The sequence below is a fragment of the Nannospalax galili genome, unplaced genomic scaffold, assembly GCF_000622305.1.
Source record: "Nannospalax galili isolate Female #2095 unplaced genomic scaffold, S.galili_v1.0 scaffold90, whole genome shotgun sequence".
NCBI classification, from domain to species: Eukaryota; Metazoa; Chordata; class Mammalia; order Rodentia; family Spalacidae; genus Nannospalax; species Nannospalax galili.
The window spans coordinates 136,380-153,047 of record NW_008327604.1 but is presented as its reverse complement, the minus strand read 5'-3'; the positions used below and the strand labels follow the sequence as shown (position 1 = coordinate 153,047).

The window sequence follows — 16,668 nt, the reverse complement described above, 5'->3', positions numbered from 1 at the left end:
GGTGTGTGGAATCAGTTGTCACGTGGCCCTAAGATCAGTCTTTGAAGTGCTCAGAGAAGAATGAGCAACAATCAAAGCACCATTTAGGCAGCTTGTTTCCTTATTTCTTAGTGCACAGACCTTAGACATTAACAAGTAGCATATTAGAGGATCCTTATTTCCCTAATCCCCATTCCAATACTTGGACAGAAGCACTTATTACTAGATCCTAGAGAATTGTCTCATCTCCATATCTGGCTGTGGCATTGTTACCGGCCTCTTCAAAGTGGCCACTGTCAGCATTACACCCTCATCACCAAAACCACCAAGAAACATGAGGCCCTGGGGCTGGAGACAGGATTTGTTACAGCAGTTTCCAACCTATTAAGATTTTCTTGTTCTGGTTCCCAAGCCCCAGTTCCCACAGGGCAATGCAAAGAGTCCAATGACATCTGTTCTGCACCAGGTTGCATGCAGCCCGTCCCCTACATCTTTCATAGGACCTTTGCTCCAGAGGGAAACACTGTCTTTCCATTTTCCCTGCTTATCTCCGAAAAACATCAAAGAATGAAGGCAAGATACACAAAAAGACACACAGGCTACAGAGAATTGTCTACTAAATTCTTTATTTTTGTTTTACGTGTATGAGTGTATTGCCTGCACATATGTAAGTGCACCCGTGTTGTGCAATGCCCAAGGAGGACAGAAAGTAAATTCCCCCGGAACTGGAGTTATAAATGGTTGTTAGCTGCCATATGGGGGCTGAAAATTAAACCCCAATCCTCTGCAAGAGCAGCCAGTGCTCTAAACCGCTGAGCCATCTCTCTAGCCCCAATTCTTTCTTTTAAAGAAAGTGGAAATTAACAGGCTAAAGAGTTGGCTCAGTGGTTAAGAGCACTGGCTGCTCTTACAGAGGACCTAGATTTGATTCCCAGCATCCACATGATGGCAAACAACCATTCTGAATTCCAGTTCCAGGATATCTGATGCTCTCTTCTGGTCTCCACCGGCATTCCACAACACCGGCTCACTTACATACATGCAGGCAATATATTGACACACATAAAATAAAAATAATAGCTGGGCGTGGTGACCCACATCTTTAATCCCAGCACTTGGGAGGCAAAGGCAGAGGCAGGCAGATCTCTGTGAGTTTAAGGCTAGCCTGGTCTACATATTGAGTTCAGGTCAGCTGGAGTTACAGAGAGACCCTGTCTCAAAAATACCAAAAATTTTTTTAAAAATTTAAAAAAGAAAGTGGAAATTACCTCCCCATTTGTCGTTTACTAACAGACACTTGCAGCTGGTGAGACATCATCTCCCTGACCACCTCTCCACACACACGCTCCTTTCTCCTGACCTATCTTGATTCTCTGTGAGGTTAAACGTATCTTGCATGAATCTCACAGGCCAGTGCTTATGCCAATCATCAGGTACATAATGGCAAGTTACTAGATTTCAACAAAGAGTATGATAATTAAAGATTTCTGAAAAGATGGCCAGGTAGGCAACCTGGGTACCTGTCTAAACCAGTGACTCTCACCTTCTCCCATCTTTAACTCAAAGACGGATATGAGACATCCATTTGTCAGTAGCTCTTAATGGGCAAAAACAAAGAACTAGCAAATGAGCATTAATTGAGCAAATCCTAAACTCGCATTCATTATTTTGCTTCAATACGAATACCGCTCAATATAACCACATCCAACTTTTAACTTCTTCAAACCAAAGTCATTACTTACCATTCCAAGCTGTGATAATATTAAGAAACTTTTTTAAGAAATACTAAAATTTTTCGTATTACTCAAAATCTTAGAATTAGAAAGCACTTCAAAAATCTACTCCTTAAACCGGGCGTGGTGGCACATGCCTTTAATCCCAGCACTCGGGAGGCACAGGCAGGCGGATCGCTGTGAGTTCAAGGCCAGCCTGATCTACAAACCAAGTTCCCCTGCCAAAAAAAAAAAAAAAAAAAAAAAAAAAATCTAGTCCTTAAAATTTAGGGCCCAAAAAAATACCTGAACTTTTTCTTTTCTTTTTTTTTTCCCCCCACTCTTTTTAGTTCCCCAAGTGGCCTGGAACTCACTGTACAGACAAGGCTGGCCTTGAACTCAAAGAAATCTGGAGTGCTGGGATTAAAGGCATGGGCCACTATGCCCAGCTCTGAATTTTTTCTTAAATAGCAAACTATATCCCAGTACTTGGAGGCAGAGACAGGCGGATCTCTGATTTCGAGGCCAAGTTGGTCTCCAGAGGGAATTCCAGGCCACCTGGGGCTACAGGGAGGCCCTGCCTCAAAAAATAAAAAAGGAAAGAAAAATAAAAGAAGGAAGGATGGATGGAAGGGAGGAATATGCTAGAAAGCATCTTAAAATACATAATGCCTTTTTAAATCAGCAGTACTTTTATGTTCAGTTTCATGTTAAGATATACTTACTATTCATCTGGTCCTACAGCAATTAACCCAGAAATATAACTGTTAAATCAATATCGGGGTAAACCATAAAAGAAAAGACACTGCTACATTAGTTGATTGAAGATTTTTTTCTCTTTGAATTTAATGAGTTTACATCAAAAAAAAAAATTGGTAGTCATTTTACATCTAAGGAATAAAAATTTTTTTAAAAAAAATACAAAGAGGGAAAGGATTTTAACCAAGTGTACATTTCCTTTTGCTATGGTTTTGAACAATTCATCTCATCGCATCTTACCACAATGTGTATATGCATTTCACAGCACCTGTTACAATCATGAAGCTCCATTTTAAGTACATACACTGTTAACAGTGCCTCAGAAGAACTGATATGCCTTCTATTAAAAGCTCTACAGTACATCTAAGCATTACATAATCCTGCTAACCACCCACGGTCACAAGAATCATCACCAAAGTTGGCTAGAAATAAGTCCACATAAGAATTAAATATTTAAAAGCTGAAATGTTCCTTGTATTAATTTTAGCAAGATCTTTGCTTTTTCGTTACTAAGAAACACTTGAATAGTTTCAGAGCAAAAGCTCTAAGAGTCTAGAGAGCTAAAACTGTACTCCTGAGCTCAAGCTTACATATAAGTCTTTTTTAAGTAGTTCTCAAAATATCCTCCCCCCCATCCCCAAATCGTGTATTGATCTTACAAAACTTTGGTCAAGAATAGAAATATATCAGGCAGATGTATATGCCATACAATAGCAAGAACAGTAAAGCCCAACTAATGACCTTGGGTTTTAAAAATAGAAGGCAATTAAGATGTACTCAAAGTTACATTAAGAAAAGCTTTTACAGGATAATATTGAAACAGTCACAAAGGTTAAGAAAATACTGATATCAAAGTACAAATGACTACAATGTTAAAATAGACAAAACTACAATATAAGAGCTTCTTTTAAAATTAAAAAGAAAACACAACACATGAGTCAGGATGATTTCCTGTTCTACTCATGAATTTCAGTCTTTGTATTTATAAGGTTGGTTATGTTGACATCCAGTAGAGTTTCTTATGACATCTGATGAGGTCTCATTCCAACTTCACACAGTGGATCTTCTCCCAGGAACCTCTGGGTCCTGGTCACATCTTCATCACTGTACAATTTCAAAGTAGTGCAGTATTGCCATGATGTGCTGGGGCATGAAGACATAGCCAGTGTACAGGGCCATCCCCACGACCGAAACCAGCATCGAATCTGAGCTACAGTTAAGGTAAACCCATTTTTCTTAGTTTATTCAAAACTAAGTTCTACAGTTTTTTCAACAGCCACCCATCTCTGTGAGGTTCCACTCACTTAGTGGCCAGCCACTGAGATACCCTAAGTGATTTTTAGCTCATTTTACCTTTATTGTCAACCATGCAAAAACCGGTGCTATTGATCTCCCTATTGGAGCTGAAAACATCAGACTGCTGAAAATTAAGCATGTGTAGAAAGAAATGCACAGAATAAAAGGGTAGTTAATAACCTTATAAGGTCCACCAACTTAAGTACTAATTAAAATAATACAAAACTTTAGACTTAGACCACCACACAGCAGAAAGCATGAACTCTGAAGTTAGACAAAGTTGAAATCAATCTATACTAGCTTACTGACAGAAAAGGACAGCACCAATTACTGTCTAACCTTTATTGCTAACCAGTCATCACCACTGCTGCTAATTGCAACAATTCCAAATAAAAGTCATCTCAGTAACCTAAACAGTAACCACTCTGCAAAAGAAACTAAAGCTCCACACACACAAGTCAACAAGGGGCCCTGCTGTACAGCCACAGAAACACTGTGAACAAAATGTACGTAAAATCTGACAGCTGAGGCTTTGCAAAGTCACAAAGCAAATGCGAAGAGGCCTTACTGCTGCTGAACTGAGTGAGGTCATAACATGATTCATCCACTCACCTCTCCTCTCTCTTCCCCAACCTCCCCCATTTAGCCCTCTCTCTTACATTTAGCTCTACTAGTATTTCCATAATAGCTTATATGGGGGAGAGGGGCACACATGTGAAGGCCAGAGGTCAACATCTGTGTTTTTCTCTATTCTGTGACGTTTTGTTTTTTTTTTTTGGTCTTTTTGAGACAGGGTCTCCCTATAGCCCCAGCTGTCCTGGAACACACTATGTAGACCAGGCTGGCCTTGAACTCACAGAGATCTGCCTGACTCTGCCTCCCAAGTGCTGGGATTAAAGGCATGCACCACCACGCCCGGCTCTGTGACATCTTATTTTTGAGACCAGGTCTCTCATTGAACCTGGAGCTTACGAATTGGCTAGTCTGGCTGGCCAGCAAGCCCCAGGGGTCATCATGCCTCTACCTCCCCCGTGTTAGGATTATAGGCATGTGCCACCACATGTAGCTTTTTACACGGGGCTAGGATCCGAACTCAGGTCTTCACCCTGTGTGGCAAGCACTTCACTCACTGAGTGGTCCACTCAGCCCACATTTTTTATTAGAAGATAGGGCTTAAATAAATAATGTGCTTACTACAAGTTAGTATTTGTATAACAGTTCAGTTGGCAAATCTCTTAATCAAGACTTGACTAACCCTTACAGCTTTCCTATCAAATATTATAGCTACTACTCATCAAAAGCTAAGAAAACAGTGACTGGTCAGGGCCATGTGGAAGCTGTCATTAGAGCCAGAGGTCAAACCAAGGCTTAAATCCTAAATTCATTCACCTCATGGAACAAACATAAGTGAAACATCCCTCACAATGTTTGCTTCACGTTGTCTCCACTCTAATACTGTTCTTCCTTAAATTTCCACCTTTTCCTTTACGAACTAATGTCTTGAAAACGAACAACAAAAAGAAAACCTACTTGCTATCTCCCATCACTCCACATTTAGTTGTTGACCAACACAAGCGACTGCCTTCCACTCGTCCACACAACAGGCAATGCTCTAACATCTCCTGTGGCCTCTGACTAAACACAATGGCTGCCTGAACAGGCACTGCCTTAGTCCTTCCTCTGCAAAACTCACTCATTCTAGGCTAAAGTGCTTCTCTGGGCTTTCTTCACCTCCATCACCATTTCCTGCCTCTGTGCACTCCCTTACATTCCATGACTAGAGTGGACTCTGTGCTTCTCTTCCAAGCATCCTTACCATTTGTGGTTTGTTGGTTTGTTTTTGTTCTTGTTTACCTGCCATGCTGGGACTCAAACGTGGGGCCTTGCGTGGAGCCAGCCCTTTATTTTCTTCAGTGGATTTAACTATTTGCCTGCTTACCCAATCAGGAGCTCCTTTGAGTCCTTCTCCCCCACATTCAAGTATCCCCAATCCGTATCTCCTCTCTTTTCCTCACCAACCATAAATGACAAAGCCTTTTTTTTTTTCAGTCCTTACTTGGATTATGTATTTCGATCTAATTTGTTTCTGCAGGTCTTAGCTCTCAGAAACAAAATAAACAACTACCAGTTCTAGTAAGGGCAAAGAGAGAACCATTGAAAATTTATAATTTTCAAAGATTTAGGGGGCGCTCCTTTTGAGACAGGGTCTCCCTGTAGCCCCAGCTGGCCTGGAACTCGCTATGTAGATCAGGCTGGCCTTGAATTCACAGAGATCCACCTGCCTCTGCCTCCTGCGTGCTGGGATCAAAGGCACCACCAGAGCTGGCAAAAGAGACCATCGGATCCTCTGGAACTAAACTGGAAGTTACTTCTTGTTTGGTTTGGTTTGGTTTGGTTTGGTTTAGCTTAGTTACTGTTTTTGAGACAGGGTCTTGTTATGTAGCCCAGGATGGCCTCAAACTCTACATCCTCTGGCCTTAGTCCCACAAGTACTGGCATTATGTAAATGTGCTACCACATGAGGCCTAAAGTGTCCTACTGACTACCAGGCACTGGTTTTACAGACATGTGCAGAACTGGGAAACATGAGACTTCATCTCTTTTTAAGGGTCCTCACAAACAAAGGCAAACAAGCCATTTAGAGTATGCTATCACAATTTGCTATCTGGTGCTTAACTGGATTTCTCAGTCCATCTCAGTCTGCCCCACATCTCTCAAAGTTTAAAGTATCCTTGACAGGCTGGGCAAATGGCTCAGCAGAAGTGCTTCCCAAACAAGCATGAGGACCCAAGTTCAGATCCCTGGAACTCATGTAAAGCTGGACACACACAGTGTGTACATCTGTAATCCCAGTGCTCCTACAGCAAGATATGGAGCAGGGACAGAATTCCCTGGAAGCTTACAAACCAGCTTCACTGTCTTACAGAGGCAAGCAGGAGACCATGCAAAAAAGGTAGAGGGCAAGGAGTAAGAGCTGAGGTTGTCCTCTGACCGCCACGCCTGTGCCACAGCATGTACACCCACACTCACACCCATGATTGCGCACAAAGATAAGAATAATAATAAATGATCCCTGACACTGTAGCACCGAAAGTGAGTGCTAGAAACAGCACGGCCCTGGAGACCTAGGTTTAGTCATAGCCCTGCCATCCTTGCCCAGATCAGTTGGGCATGGTGGCAAATGAATACCTTTAATTCCAGCACTGAGGCAGGCAGATCTCCATGAGATGGAGGCCAGCCTGGTCTACATAGTGAGTTCCACGCCAGTTGGGGCTACAGGGAGACCTTGTCTCAAAACAAAAAGCAAAACAAAACAAAAACCTGGATCGTCAGTGTCTACCTGTAAAATGTAGACACATATCACCCATCTCAGAGTTGATGTGAGAATTAGGAATGGAATCTGCTCTGCAACAGAAGTCAACATATACATATCAAAACCATTCAAGGGTTTGAACATTTGCTACCTTGCTACGAAGGTAGCAAGCTTCTGGACTGAGTTTCTTTGCAAATGAGAGTCTCTCTTTCTTCATTAACATTTTAAGATCCCATTTATTTGGGGAGGACATTTAGTTACTGCCTCTCCATCAATCTGAAAGTCGTCTTCTATTTGAGACACACACAAAATGTAAAAACCAATCAGATTATTTAAAAAACACAGTAAGAGATGGTTCAGCAGTTAGAACACTGGCTGTTCTTGCAGAAGACCCGGGTTTGAATCCCAGCACCCACATGGTAGCTAACAACTGTCCGTAACTCCAGTTCCAGGGGATCCAATAGCCTCATCTGTCCTCCATGGGCATGGCATGACACAGGTACACTTACCTACACACAGGCAATACACGAATATACATTAAATAATTTAAAAAAAAGAAAGAAAAAAACAATAAGGCAGAAGAACAGAGAAATAATCTATTTACCAAACTTTCATTATTGTTTATATAAGTATTCATACCTATTATATAAGCCAAATTTATACAGTAGAGGGGTCTCTTCTGATTAGAAAAAAAAAACTAAAAAGCCAAAAAATGGGCTGCTAATATGATATAGTTACATCTCTGCCACTGAATTTTAACTGCTTGTGAGCAGGACCACACCTCTACTGAGTCTTTGCTCTACACTGTAGGGCACTGTATGATAGAGAAAGTGCTCCATAAATCATTCCAGAACTAGCTGACCATGTGTCAGGATATATGCAGGTCCTAAAGACAAGTGTTTGTTCAAGGTCTGAGTGAAAAATAGGCTACTTATAACCGGGACATCACATAAACGTTTTATGTCCATGGATATAAAAGCAAATAGATGTGAAACTATGTACTGTAGGTTGTTTGCCCTTTCTTTAAGAGAGATCCCCAAGCCAGGCACGGTGGTGCATGCTTATAATCCCAGCCCTGGTGGGGGTGGGGGATACAGAGGCAGGAGGATCTCAGTGAGTTCAAGGCCAGCCTATTCTACAAAGCAAGTTCCAGGCCAGCTGGAGCTACAGAGGCCCTGTCTCAAACAAACAAAGAACCTCTACTAAAATGGAATTTGACTTCACTTGAAAAGACATTTCTGTGAATTTATATCATGTAAGCTCATTATAGAAAATTAGGAAAAAAATTAATAAATAGGCTAACCTCAGCACTTACCCACCAAAATTCAGGCTAGGCACTTACATGCAGGCAATACACTTACATACATAAAAAAATAAATAAAAAGTAAATTAAAAAAAAGAAAAGAAAAAAAGAAACCCTGTAACGAAGGCAGGAAATGATTCAAAGAAAGATAAGCACCATAAATCAGAACAAGACCAGTAGCTAACACTTCCTGTCCTCAACAGTAACCGCACACTGCCCATTCATGTCCTAGTCACAAGACTTTGGAAAACGAGAAAGCAGTTTCTTACTAGGATGAAGCTGGGGCCTCTGCTCCAGGAGACAGCTCACTCTGCGCATTACTCTCAGACATTCAGTAGTTTAAGTTTCGGATCACACTGGCCTGGCCACATTAAAAAGCAAAGCTAAAATAACTTTTAAAATCTTTTAATGTTATATTGGTCAAGGGCCTTTATAACAATCAATCCTAAAAAGCTACTTAACCTTAAAAATATTCAAGCTTTTTTTTAAAGTGTATGCCACCATGCCCAGCAAAAAATTATTTTTATTTTATGTGTATGAGCGTTTTGCCAGCATGTAAGTGTACCAATGTGCGTGCAGTGCCCATGGAGACCAGAAGAGGGCATCAGATCCCCTGAAACTGGAGTTATAGGCAGTTGTTAGATGACACACGGATGTAACACCAAACCTGGGTCTTCTGGGTCTTCTGGACTAGCAGCCAGTACTCTTAACCACTGAGCTATCATTCCAGTCCTATTCAAAAGTATTGATAAATATAAGTTATTTTAAGGAACCATCTTGAGGAAAGAACCACATTTGAATACTGTCAGGAGCTGTCTAAGGAAAAGCTATCAAAGCCCTACACAAAAGCAGCTGCCAGCTACTGAAGGAAACTGTAAACAGAAATCTTTAGTTTCCCTCTTGACCTCACTAGAGCAGCCTCAACAGAAATATTAATACTTTTAATACTGTTAATACTTCTTAATACTTTTCTAATTGCCTTAGAGGACAGCAAATGTACAACTCATCCTCTGACAGTCCTGTATATGTTAACTCAACTGCTGTTCTCAGATTGTAACAAACCACATCACATGAGCATGAACTTGCTAATGTTCAGCAAGTAAAACTCATGCTCTAGGCTTTCTATAGTGTACTGATTATACAAACCCAGGAAAGGGTATTTATTGTTTCTACTAACTAAAACTTTATAACAAACTCTTTAAAAACTAAGCAAACAAAAAAGCATGTTGCTGGGCCGGCGAGATGATTCAGTGGGTAAAGGTGCTTGCTGCCAAGCCTGACAACCTGAATTTGATCTCTGGGATCCACACAGTGGAAGGAGAGAACTCCCAAAAGTTGTCCTCTGCATGTGTTCTCTGCACACGTACAAATAAATATGCAATTAAATGGTTTAAAAATAAAAAACATGCCACCCAAATGAACAGAGAGCGTGCACTAAAAATCCTCACTCTGAACTCTGCCCCTGGACATGGTCTGGAGCCCTGATTTCAGACATCAAGATTACAAACAGACTAATCCTTTTATTAATTAGAACGTCTATTGGCTTATGAAGATTTAAAGCCCCAGTATTGGGGCGGTGGGAATCACTAGGGTTCTGAAAAAGAATCTGTTCTGCTACATAGTCAGAATTTCTAGAACATCGTTAGCTCCCATGTGACCGGTTCTGTAATGTTTCACATGGAATTTTTTTCATCATTTAGTGAAGCCAGATTAGTGGGTAAAAAGTGACAATCTTCAGCAAAAAAACCTCTCAGCTCAGCTGCGGCACAGGCAGAAGTCCTCTGAAATCATTTTCAGGCTGAGACTGATGGCACTGCATCCCTCACAGCTTCAGTGGCAGCCTTAGCTCCCTGGCAGATGCCAGTATCTCCACTGAACGGGTGCATGCATTTCTAATGTCCCCTGGGGTGGCTTCCAGCCAGTGAGCTGCATACTTCAGCTACCCAAGTTGCCCCCCAAGATAACAATTACTCTTTCTGTTAGGGCTGCTTAAGGTGCACAGGTTTCCAGTGGTCTGCCTCAATACAACAAACTCTTTTAGGAATTTTTCAGGAGAATACATAATGCATGCTAGTCAAAATTTTATAAGGGAGTCTGGCCTGGTGATGCACACCCATAATCCCAGCACTCAGAAGGCAGAGGCCGGGGTCTACACATCAATACTGAGCTCCAGGCTAGCAGGCTAAAAAATAAGGCAGGTGAGGTAGCGCATACAGTAATAGTAATAACAAATAATAAGTCTTTCTAATATTCTATTAACTATTTTGAGCATTCCAACTTATGGAAATACATACATTCTATCAAGTAGATCTGAAACATAGCTTTGAATTATGAAATGTGAGCACCCAGCTGGTCTGGAACTTGCCATATAGACCAGGCCTTGAACTCACAGAGATCCACCTGCCTCTGCCTCCCAAGCGCTGGGATTAAAGGCATATGCCACGACACCCAGCTCCAGAGTTTTTTGTTTCTTGTTTAATTTTGAAGAATCTGACTTAGCTGATCTCAGAAGGGCCATAAACATTACAGGCCTAGCAGGATCACAAAGTCTGTAAAAACAGAAGAAAGACAAACAACAGGTCCCTCCGTCACTGCTAGTGACCAAGCACCACTCAGCCTAAAACACTGGGCTACAGACAGTGGACAGTTCAGCCACAACCTCCCTAGATCTTCTTAAGCCTAATTTTCATTACCTTACACTTACTGAAGAAAAAGTTACAATAGCCTAAGGTGAACGGCTAAGAAACCGCCCAGCATTCCCAGCCAAACATAAGGCAGTGTAAGTCAGGCTGCAGCTGCTCCCTGCAGAGCTCAGAGGGGCTGGAGATGGCTCAGAAGTTAAGAACACCAGCTGCTTGGGGCTGGAGAAATGGCTCAGCAGTTAAGAACACTGACTGTCCTTGCAGAAGATCAGGTTCAAATCTCAGCACCCACATAGCAGTTAACAACTGTCCATAACTCCAGTCCCAGGGGATCTGACAGTCTCTTCTGTCTCCACAAGCACTGCACGACATGGTTGCACTTACCAACATGCAGGCAATACACACACATACACAAAAAAATAAAAATAATAAAATATTTTAAAAATAAAGAGCACCAGCTGCTCTTGCAGAGGACCCAGGTCCAGTTCCCAGCACCTATATGGCAGCTAACAACTGTCTGTAACTCTAGCTCTAGGGGATCTGATGCCCTCTTCTGGCCCCTGCCAGCATTGCACACTACCAGTGCACTACCTACATATAAGCAATACACTCATACATAAAATAAAAATAGTAAAAATTTTTTTTGAAAAAAGCTCATCCTGCTGGGCGTGGTGGCGTACGCCTGTAGTCCCAGCACTTGGGAGGCAGAGGCAGGCGGATCTCTGTGAGTTCAAGGCCAGCCTGGTCTACATGGTGAGTTCCAGGGCAGCTGGGGCTACAGGGAGATCCTGTCTCAAAAAGACCGAAAAAAAAAAAAAAAAAACCTCATCCTAGAGGTGACAAGACAAGCTCCCAGGAAGTTAGGACAGTTTACTCACAATCCAGTCAGAGCTCCGCTTCCCCAGTGCTTCTGAGCACTGTCCCCACACAACCAGTTCTTCCCATCCTCCTCAGGCTTTTTCCACTTTTTCTTCCTTAATCTCATAACCATCCATTTCCCCCAGGATATAAAGAACCTCTACTGCAGCAAAGAAAGGGATAACCAACTTGGGTTACACTTTCATACAGATAACACATTTATGGCACAGCACCAAGCCTCACCTATTTATCCATTTAAAGGGAGAAGGAAGGTTAATTTAAAGGTGTTTAAATTAACACAATTTTGTTTGGTTTGGTTTTGGTTTCTTTTTCCTTTTTTTTTTTTTTTTTTTTTTTTTTTTTTTTTGTCTTTTTGAGACATGGTTTCTCTATAGCTCCAGCTGGCCTGGAACTCACAGAAATCTACCTGCCTCTGCCTCCTAAGTGTTGGGATTAAAGGCATGTGCCACCAGGCCCAGCTCTACTGAGGCATACCATTTCCCTTCCTATCACTCCATCTTCAAATCAGCCTGATAGTGATAGGACACCATCACTACAATAGAACACAGAAAAATCTTAACACTGCTGACACTGTAGCCTTTCTCCACATGCCAACAAACGTTTCTAAGTGTAAAAATCTATATTGTGCCTTACAGTCAACCTTTAAAGAGTTTCAATTTATTCCAACATTGTTTCTTTTTCCTTTGAGTTTTGCTGTGTAACTTTGACTGGCCTGGTACTCATTATGTACTATGTAGCCCAGGCTAGCCTTGAGCTCTAGGCAACACTCCACTGTCTGTAGCCCAGTGTTTTAGGCTGAGTGGTGCTTGGTCACTAGCAGTGACGGAGGGACCTGTTGTTTGTCTTTCTTCTGTTTTTACAGACTTTGTGATCCTGCTAGGCCTGTAATGTTTATGGCCCTTCTGAGATCAGCTAAGTCAGATTCTTCAAAATTAAACAAGAAACAAAAAACTCTGGAGCTGGGTGTCGTGGCATATGCCTTTAATCCCAGCGCTTGGGAGGCAGAGGCAGGCGGATCTCTGTGAGTTCAAGGCCTGGTCTATATGGCAAGTTCCAGACCAGCTGGGTGCTCACATTTCATAATTCAAAGCTATGTTTCAGATCTACTTGATAGAATGTATGTATTTCCATAAGTTGGAATGCTCAAAATAGTTAATAGGATCACAGGCATGCCCTACCACACCTGGTTTTCATTATTGTTATGGGGGGGGGTTGCCAATATTGACTGTAGTAAGACACTTTTGAGTCAAGATAACCTGATGCTATTGAGAAATTTCAATTATTCATGCATTTAAATATACATTTTGCAAGACATGACCACATAAGCCCTGACCTACAGAAGCCAAAGACCAAAATGCAAGTACTAATAAATGACGTAGGAAATCAGAGCAAACTTTATATTCAGAAACCCAAAATATGCATTCTGGGTATTAAAGTATAGGATATGAAAGGAGAGTCAACAGTAATTAGTAAGTTGTCTTTCAAGCAGTTAAAAATCCTTCAAAAGTACTGAAACAGAAAACTTCACTACAAACAAGGTCAAGTTTTCTCAACACCAGTTTAGAATGAATCCTAACCTCAGCCAGTCACTGAAATGCAACACTGCATTTGGGAAGTTGTTTCTAAGAAAGCTATTCACACTAAACCACAACAAGTTGAGCCTGGATGAAATAAACAGGTAATGCGAAATATTCCGTTTCTATTAAGGGTAGAGGGGGAGAGGAAGGGACAAAGAGTTCATTATTAGTATTTGGTCTACAAGAATAATATCAAAGGGTATCAGCAAAGACATCCGGAGACAAACATTACAGACTCCTTCACAACCTTAAGTTAGTCATTGGGGCTGTGAAAGTTAGACGAAGGTAAGAACGTGCAAAGTACTCAGCACAGTTATCACTCAACAGTCCTTAGCAAAAATATATTAAGTATACACCAAAGCACAGTTTGAAAGTCCATCTACAGCTAACCACAAATTCCTTCCCGGGTACAGCTTGTACCTACGGTCATAAATAAAACACACTTTTTTAAAACTGCCACTTTGAAGACCAAAAGGCCTGCCAGTAACTTATAAACCGCTTTCAAAAACTGTATCGGAGTGTCACAACCATATATATACTCAGAACCTGGTGAAAACCTGATGAATGGGGTAGACGCCTCTCGCCCCAAAGCCAATCAAATCAGGGACAGCTAAAGGTCGAAGCCGTCCAAGTCAGGGGCGATTAGCTCCAACGGCGCACCCTGGCCTCCGACAAGAACCGGGGACAGAAAGCAAAGGCTGCCGCGGCCGCTTCCAAGGACGCAGGGGTCGACCTCGGGTAAGCGGCAGGCACCGGACCCTCCTCTCGGCCGGGGGGACCGCGCCCCAGCACCCGACCTCGCTCCCACGTCCCCGGGCCCGACCCCCGCCCCTCCGCGCCCCCCAGGCCCCGCAGGATACTGAACACGGTCCGCTCCCAGGGCTCCAGCATGTAGAGAGCCGTGACCAGCAGGTACTGGTAGTAGAACCAGGACATCTGCTTCCAGGCCCGCGCCAGCGCCATGCCCGCCATGCGCCTCCCGTGATGCAGCAGCGTCAGCCGAGCTCGCGGCCCGTTCCCGTCCTAACGCCCCAGGCCTCGGGGCCCGCCCGCCGCCACCCCGCGCCCATTGGCCCGGCCGGCCCTCGCGTCACCGTGCACGCCCAGCCCCGCGCGCGCCCGAGCCGCCGTCGCCAGCTCCCCCACCGCCGCAGCTCGTCAGCCAACCCTCCACTTCGCGCCCCGCGCCACGCCCCGAGTCCCCGCCCCGCACATGTAAAAGTGATGCAGCTTTTTCCTCCCTCCCCCCACCTATGTGGCACACCCACGTAGGTCAACACACCCTCCTGTACGCCTCAACCTAAAGGCGGGAGCAGACCATAAGCCTCTGCCCACCTCTTGGTAGCTCTAAGGATGGAGTGGGTAGGTCACAGCCAAGAAAAACACGCTTATCTAGTGTGCTCTACAGACAGTTTGAGGTCTGACTGTGGGCTGGTGCCAGGTCCTAGAGATGCACTCCTAAGATTCTCCTACCTGCAAATGTGCCAGCATGTCACTCTCCTAGGGAAGTCCATGCACTGTCAGCGGATGAAATCGCACAATTGAATGGCAGCGATTCAAATGTTGAAGAGTTTCTAGCCTACCCTTTAAACTTTAAAACTTTCATAGCTAGTTGATAACTATTAATTTAGAAATAGCAAGCGTTCCTTATGAGCAAGACCTTAGAAATAACAGTAGACTGAGACCTGCTTTGATAAAGTACCCGGGCTGCTAGGGAAGGCAGGCACGTTGACTACAGAGAGAAGTGTGATAAAGGGTGTCTGTGTTGCCTGGCGTGGAGGCGGAGGCCTGTAATCCCAGTATTGGGGAGGCAGAGGCAGGCTGAGCTCTGTGGGGTCAAGGCCAGCCAGGTCTACATGGTGAGTTCCAGGCCAGCTTGGGCTACAGGGAGACCCTGTCTCAAAACCTGAAGAAATAGGAATGGAAACATGAATGGGTTTGGAGAAACACAGAGGCATAGCACTCCCATACAAAAGTTTGGTATTTGGTTCCAGGGCTAAGGGCCCTAGGTCCAGAGAGCGCAAGCCCTATAACTCATTCTCAGATCTTTTGATGGGATTGTTTGTTTTTGGAGATGGGGTCCCAACTGTGTAGTGCTGAGATTTCAGGTCTAGATCACCAGGCCTAGCCAAGTTTACCTTTCAAATATATGTTAGTAAAAAGTAAGCTCAGAAACCAAGCTGGAACTGAGCTGTAAATTTCCTCCATGCTTGTTGGCTCTCATAGTGCAAGCTGCTGAGGGAGAAAAGAGCAGTCCTACCCAGTTGTGAACCCTGAGAGCTACAATACCAACCTGCCTGGCAAGATGTGCCCACTGGCACAATAATGGCTTGCCTGTTGTGGAGATGACCAACTGCTTTCTGACTGGATTTGACATCGGCTCCACAAGAGAGAATTCATGTAAACTTGGCCAAAAGCCCTTGGTTGGGTAGGTCATAGGCCCTGAGGGCAAGAGGACCTACTACAGAGATTTGCTAACTAGACTTGTCAAACTGCCTCTTAAATAACTGTATTTTTACCCATTGCTTAGTGCTGCCCTCAACCTTGATCAAAGAAGCTTCAGTTTGCAGGGAGTGACAGTTAATGCAGTGATTCATTACTGGTCAATGTGCTGAGAGTGACTATTGAATGTTCAGCCCCAAATGAGACATATGTATCACTCCCTCGAAGGGATGTAGGAGCTGGGGGATGGGAAGGAATGGTGTGAAACACTGTCCTCTGAACCTGACATGGCTGTTGTACCCATGAACTCCCAGTAGCAGTGTTTACTTGCATAATACTGGGCCTATCAACATTCCATTGTGGATAGGGGAGGTACTTTTAAGGCCCCACCCCTCCCTAAGGAGCCATAGGCAGCTAATGGCTGCTGCAAGTGGGGAATTAGTCTTCACTGGTATAGACACTGGTGAATTGTCCTTGCTCAAGTAAGTAAGTCCCCACCCAGGCTCATGCAGACAACCCTAATTTACTTGCATAATACTGGGCCTATCAACATTCCATTGTGGATAGGGGAGGTACTTTTAAGGCCCCACCCCTCCCTAAGGAGCCATAGGCAGCTAATGGCTGCTGCAAGTGGGGAATTAGTCTTCACTGGTATAGACACTGGTGAATTGTCCTTGCTCAAGTAAGTAAGTCCCCACCCAGGCTCATGCAGACAACCCTAATTAATGCAGTGGGACACACACACACACACACACACACGACATGA

At 43.4% G+C, this 16,668-nt stretch overlaps 1 protein-coding gene across 1 annotated transcript; it reads right to left on the bottom strand.

Moving 5' to 3' along the window:
• Window positions 1–2,523: 2,523 nt before the first annotated feature.
• On the bottom strand, window positions 2,524–14,522 carry Sptssa (serine palmitoyltransferase small subunit A). Its single transcript, XM_008833565.2, has 2 exons — window positions 14,321–14,522; window positions 2,524–3,655 (listed from the first exon to the last, which is right to left on the bottom strand). Exons 1-2 carry the CDS (start codon window positions 14,430–14,432, stop codon window positions 3,552–3,554), a joined length of 216 nt encoding a protein of 71 aa, XP_008831787.1. The 5' UTR covers window positions 14,433–14,522; the 3' UTR covers window positions 2,524–3,551.
• Between the last annotated feature and the right edge of the window lie 2,146 nt (window positions 14,523–16,668).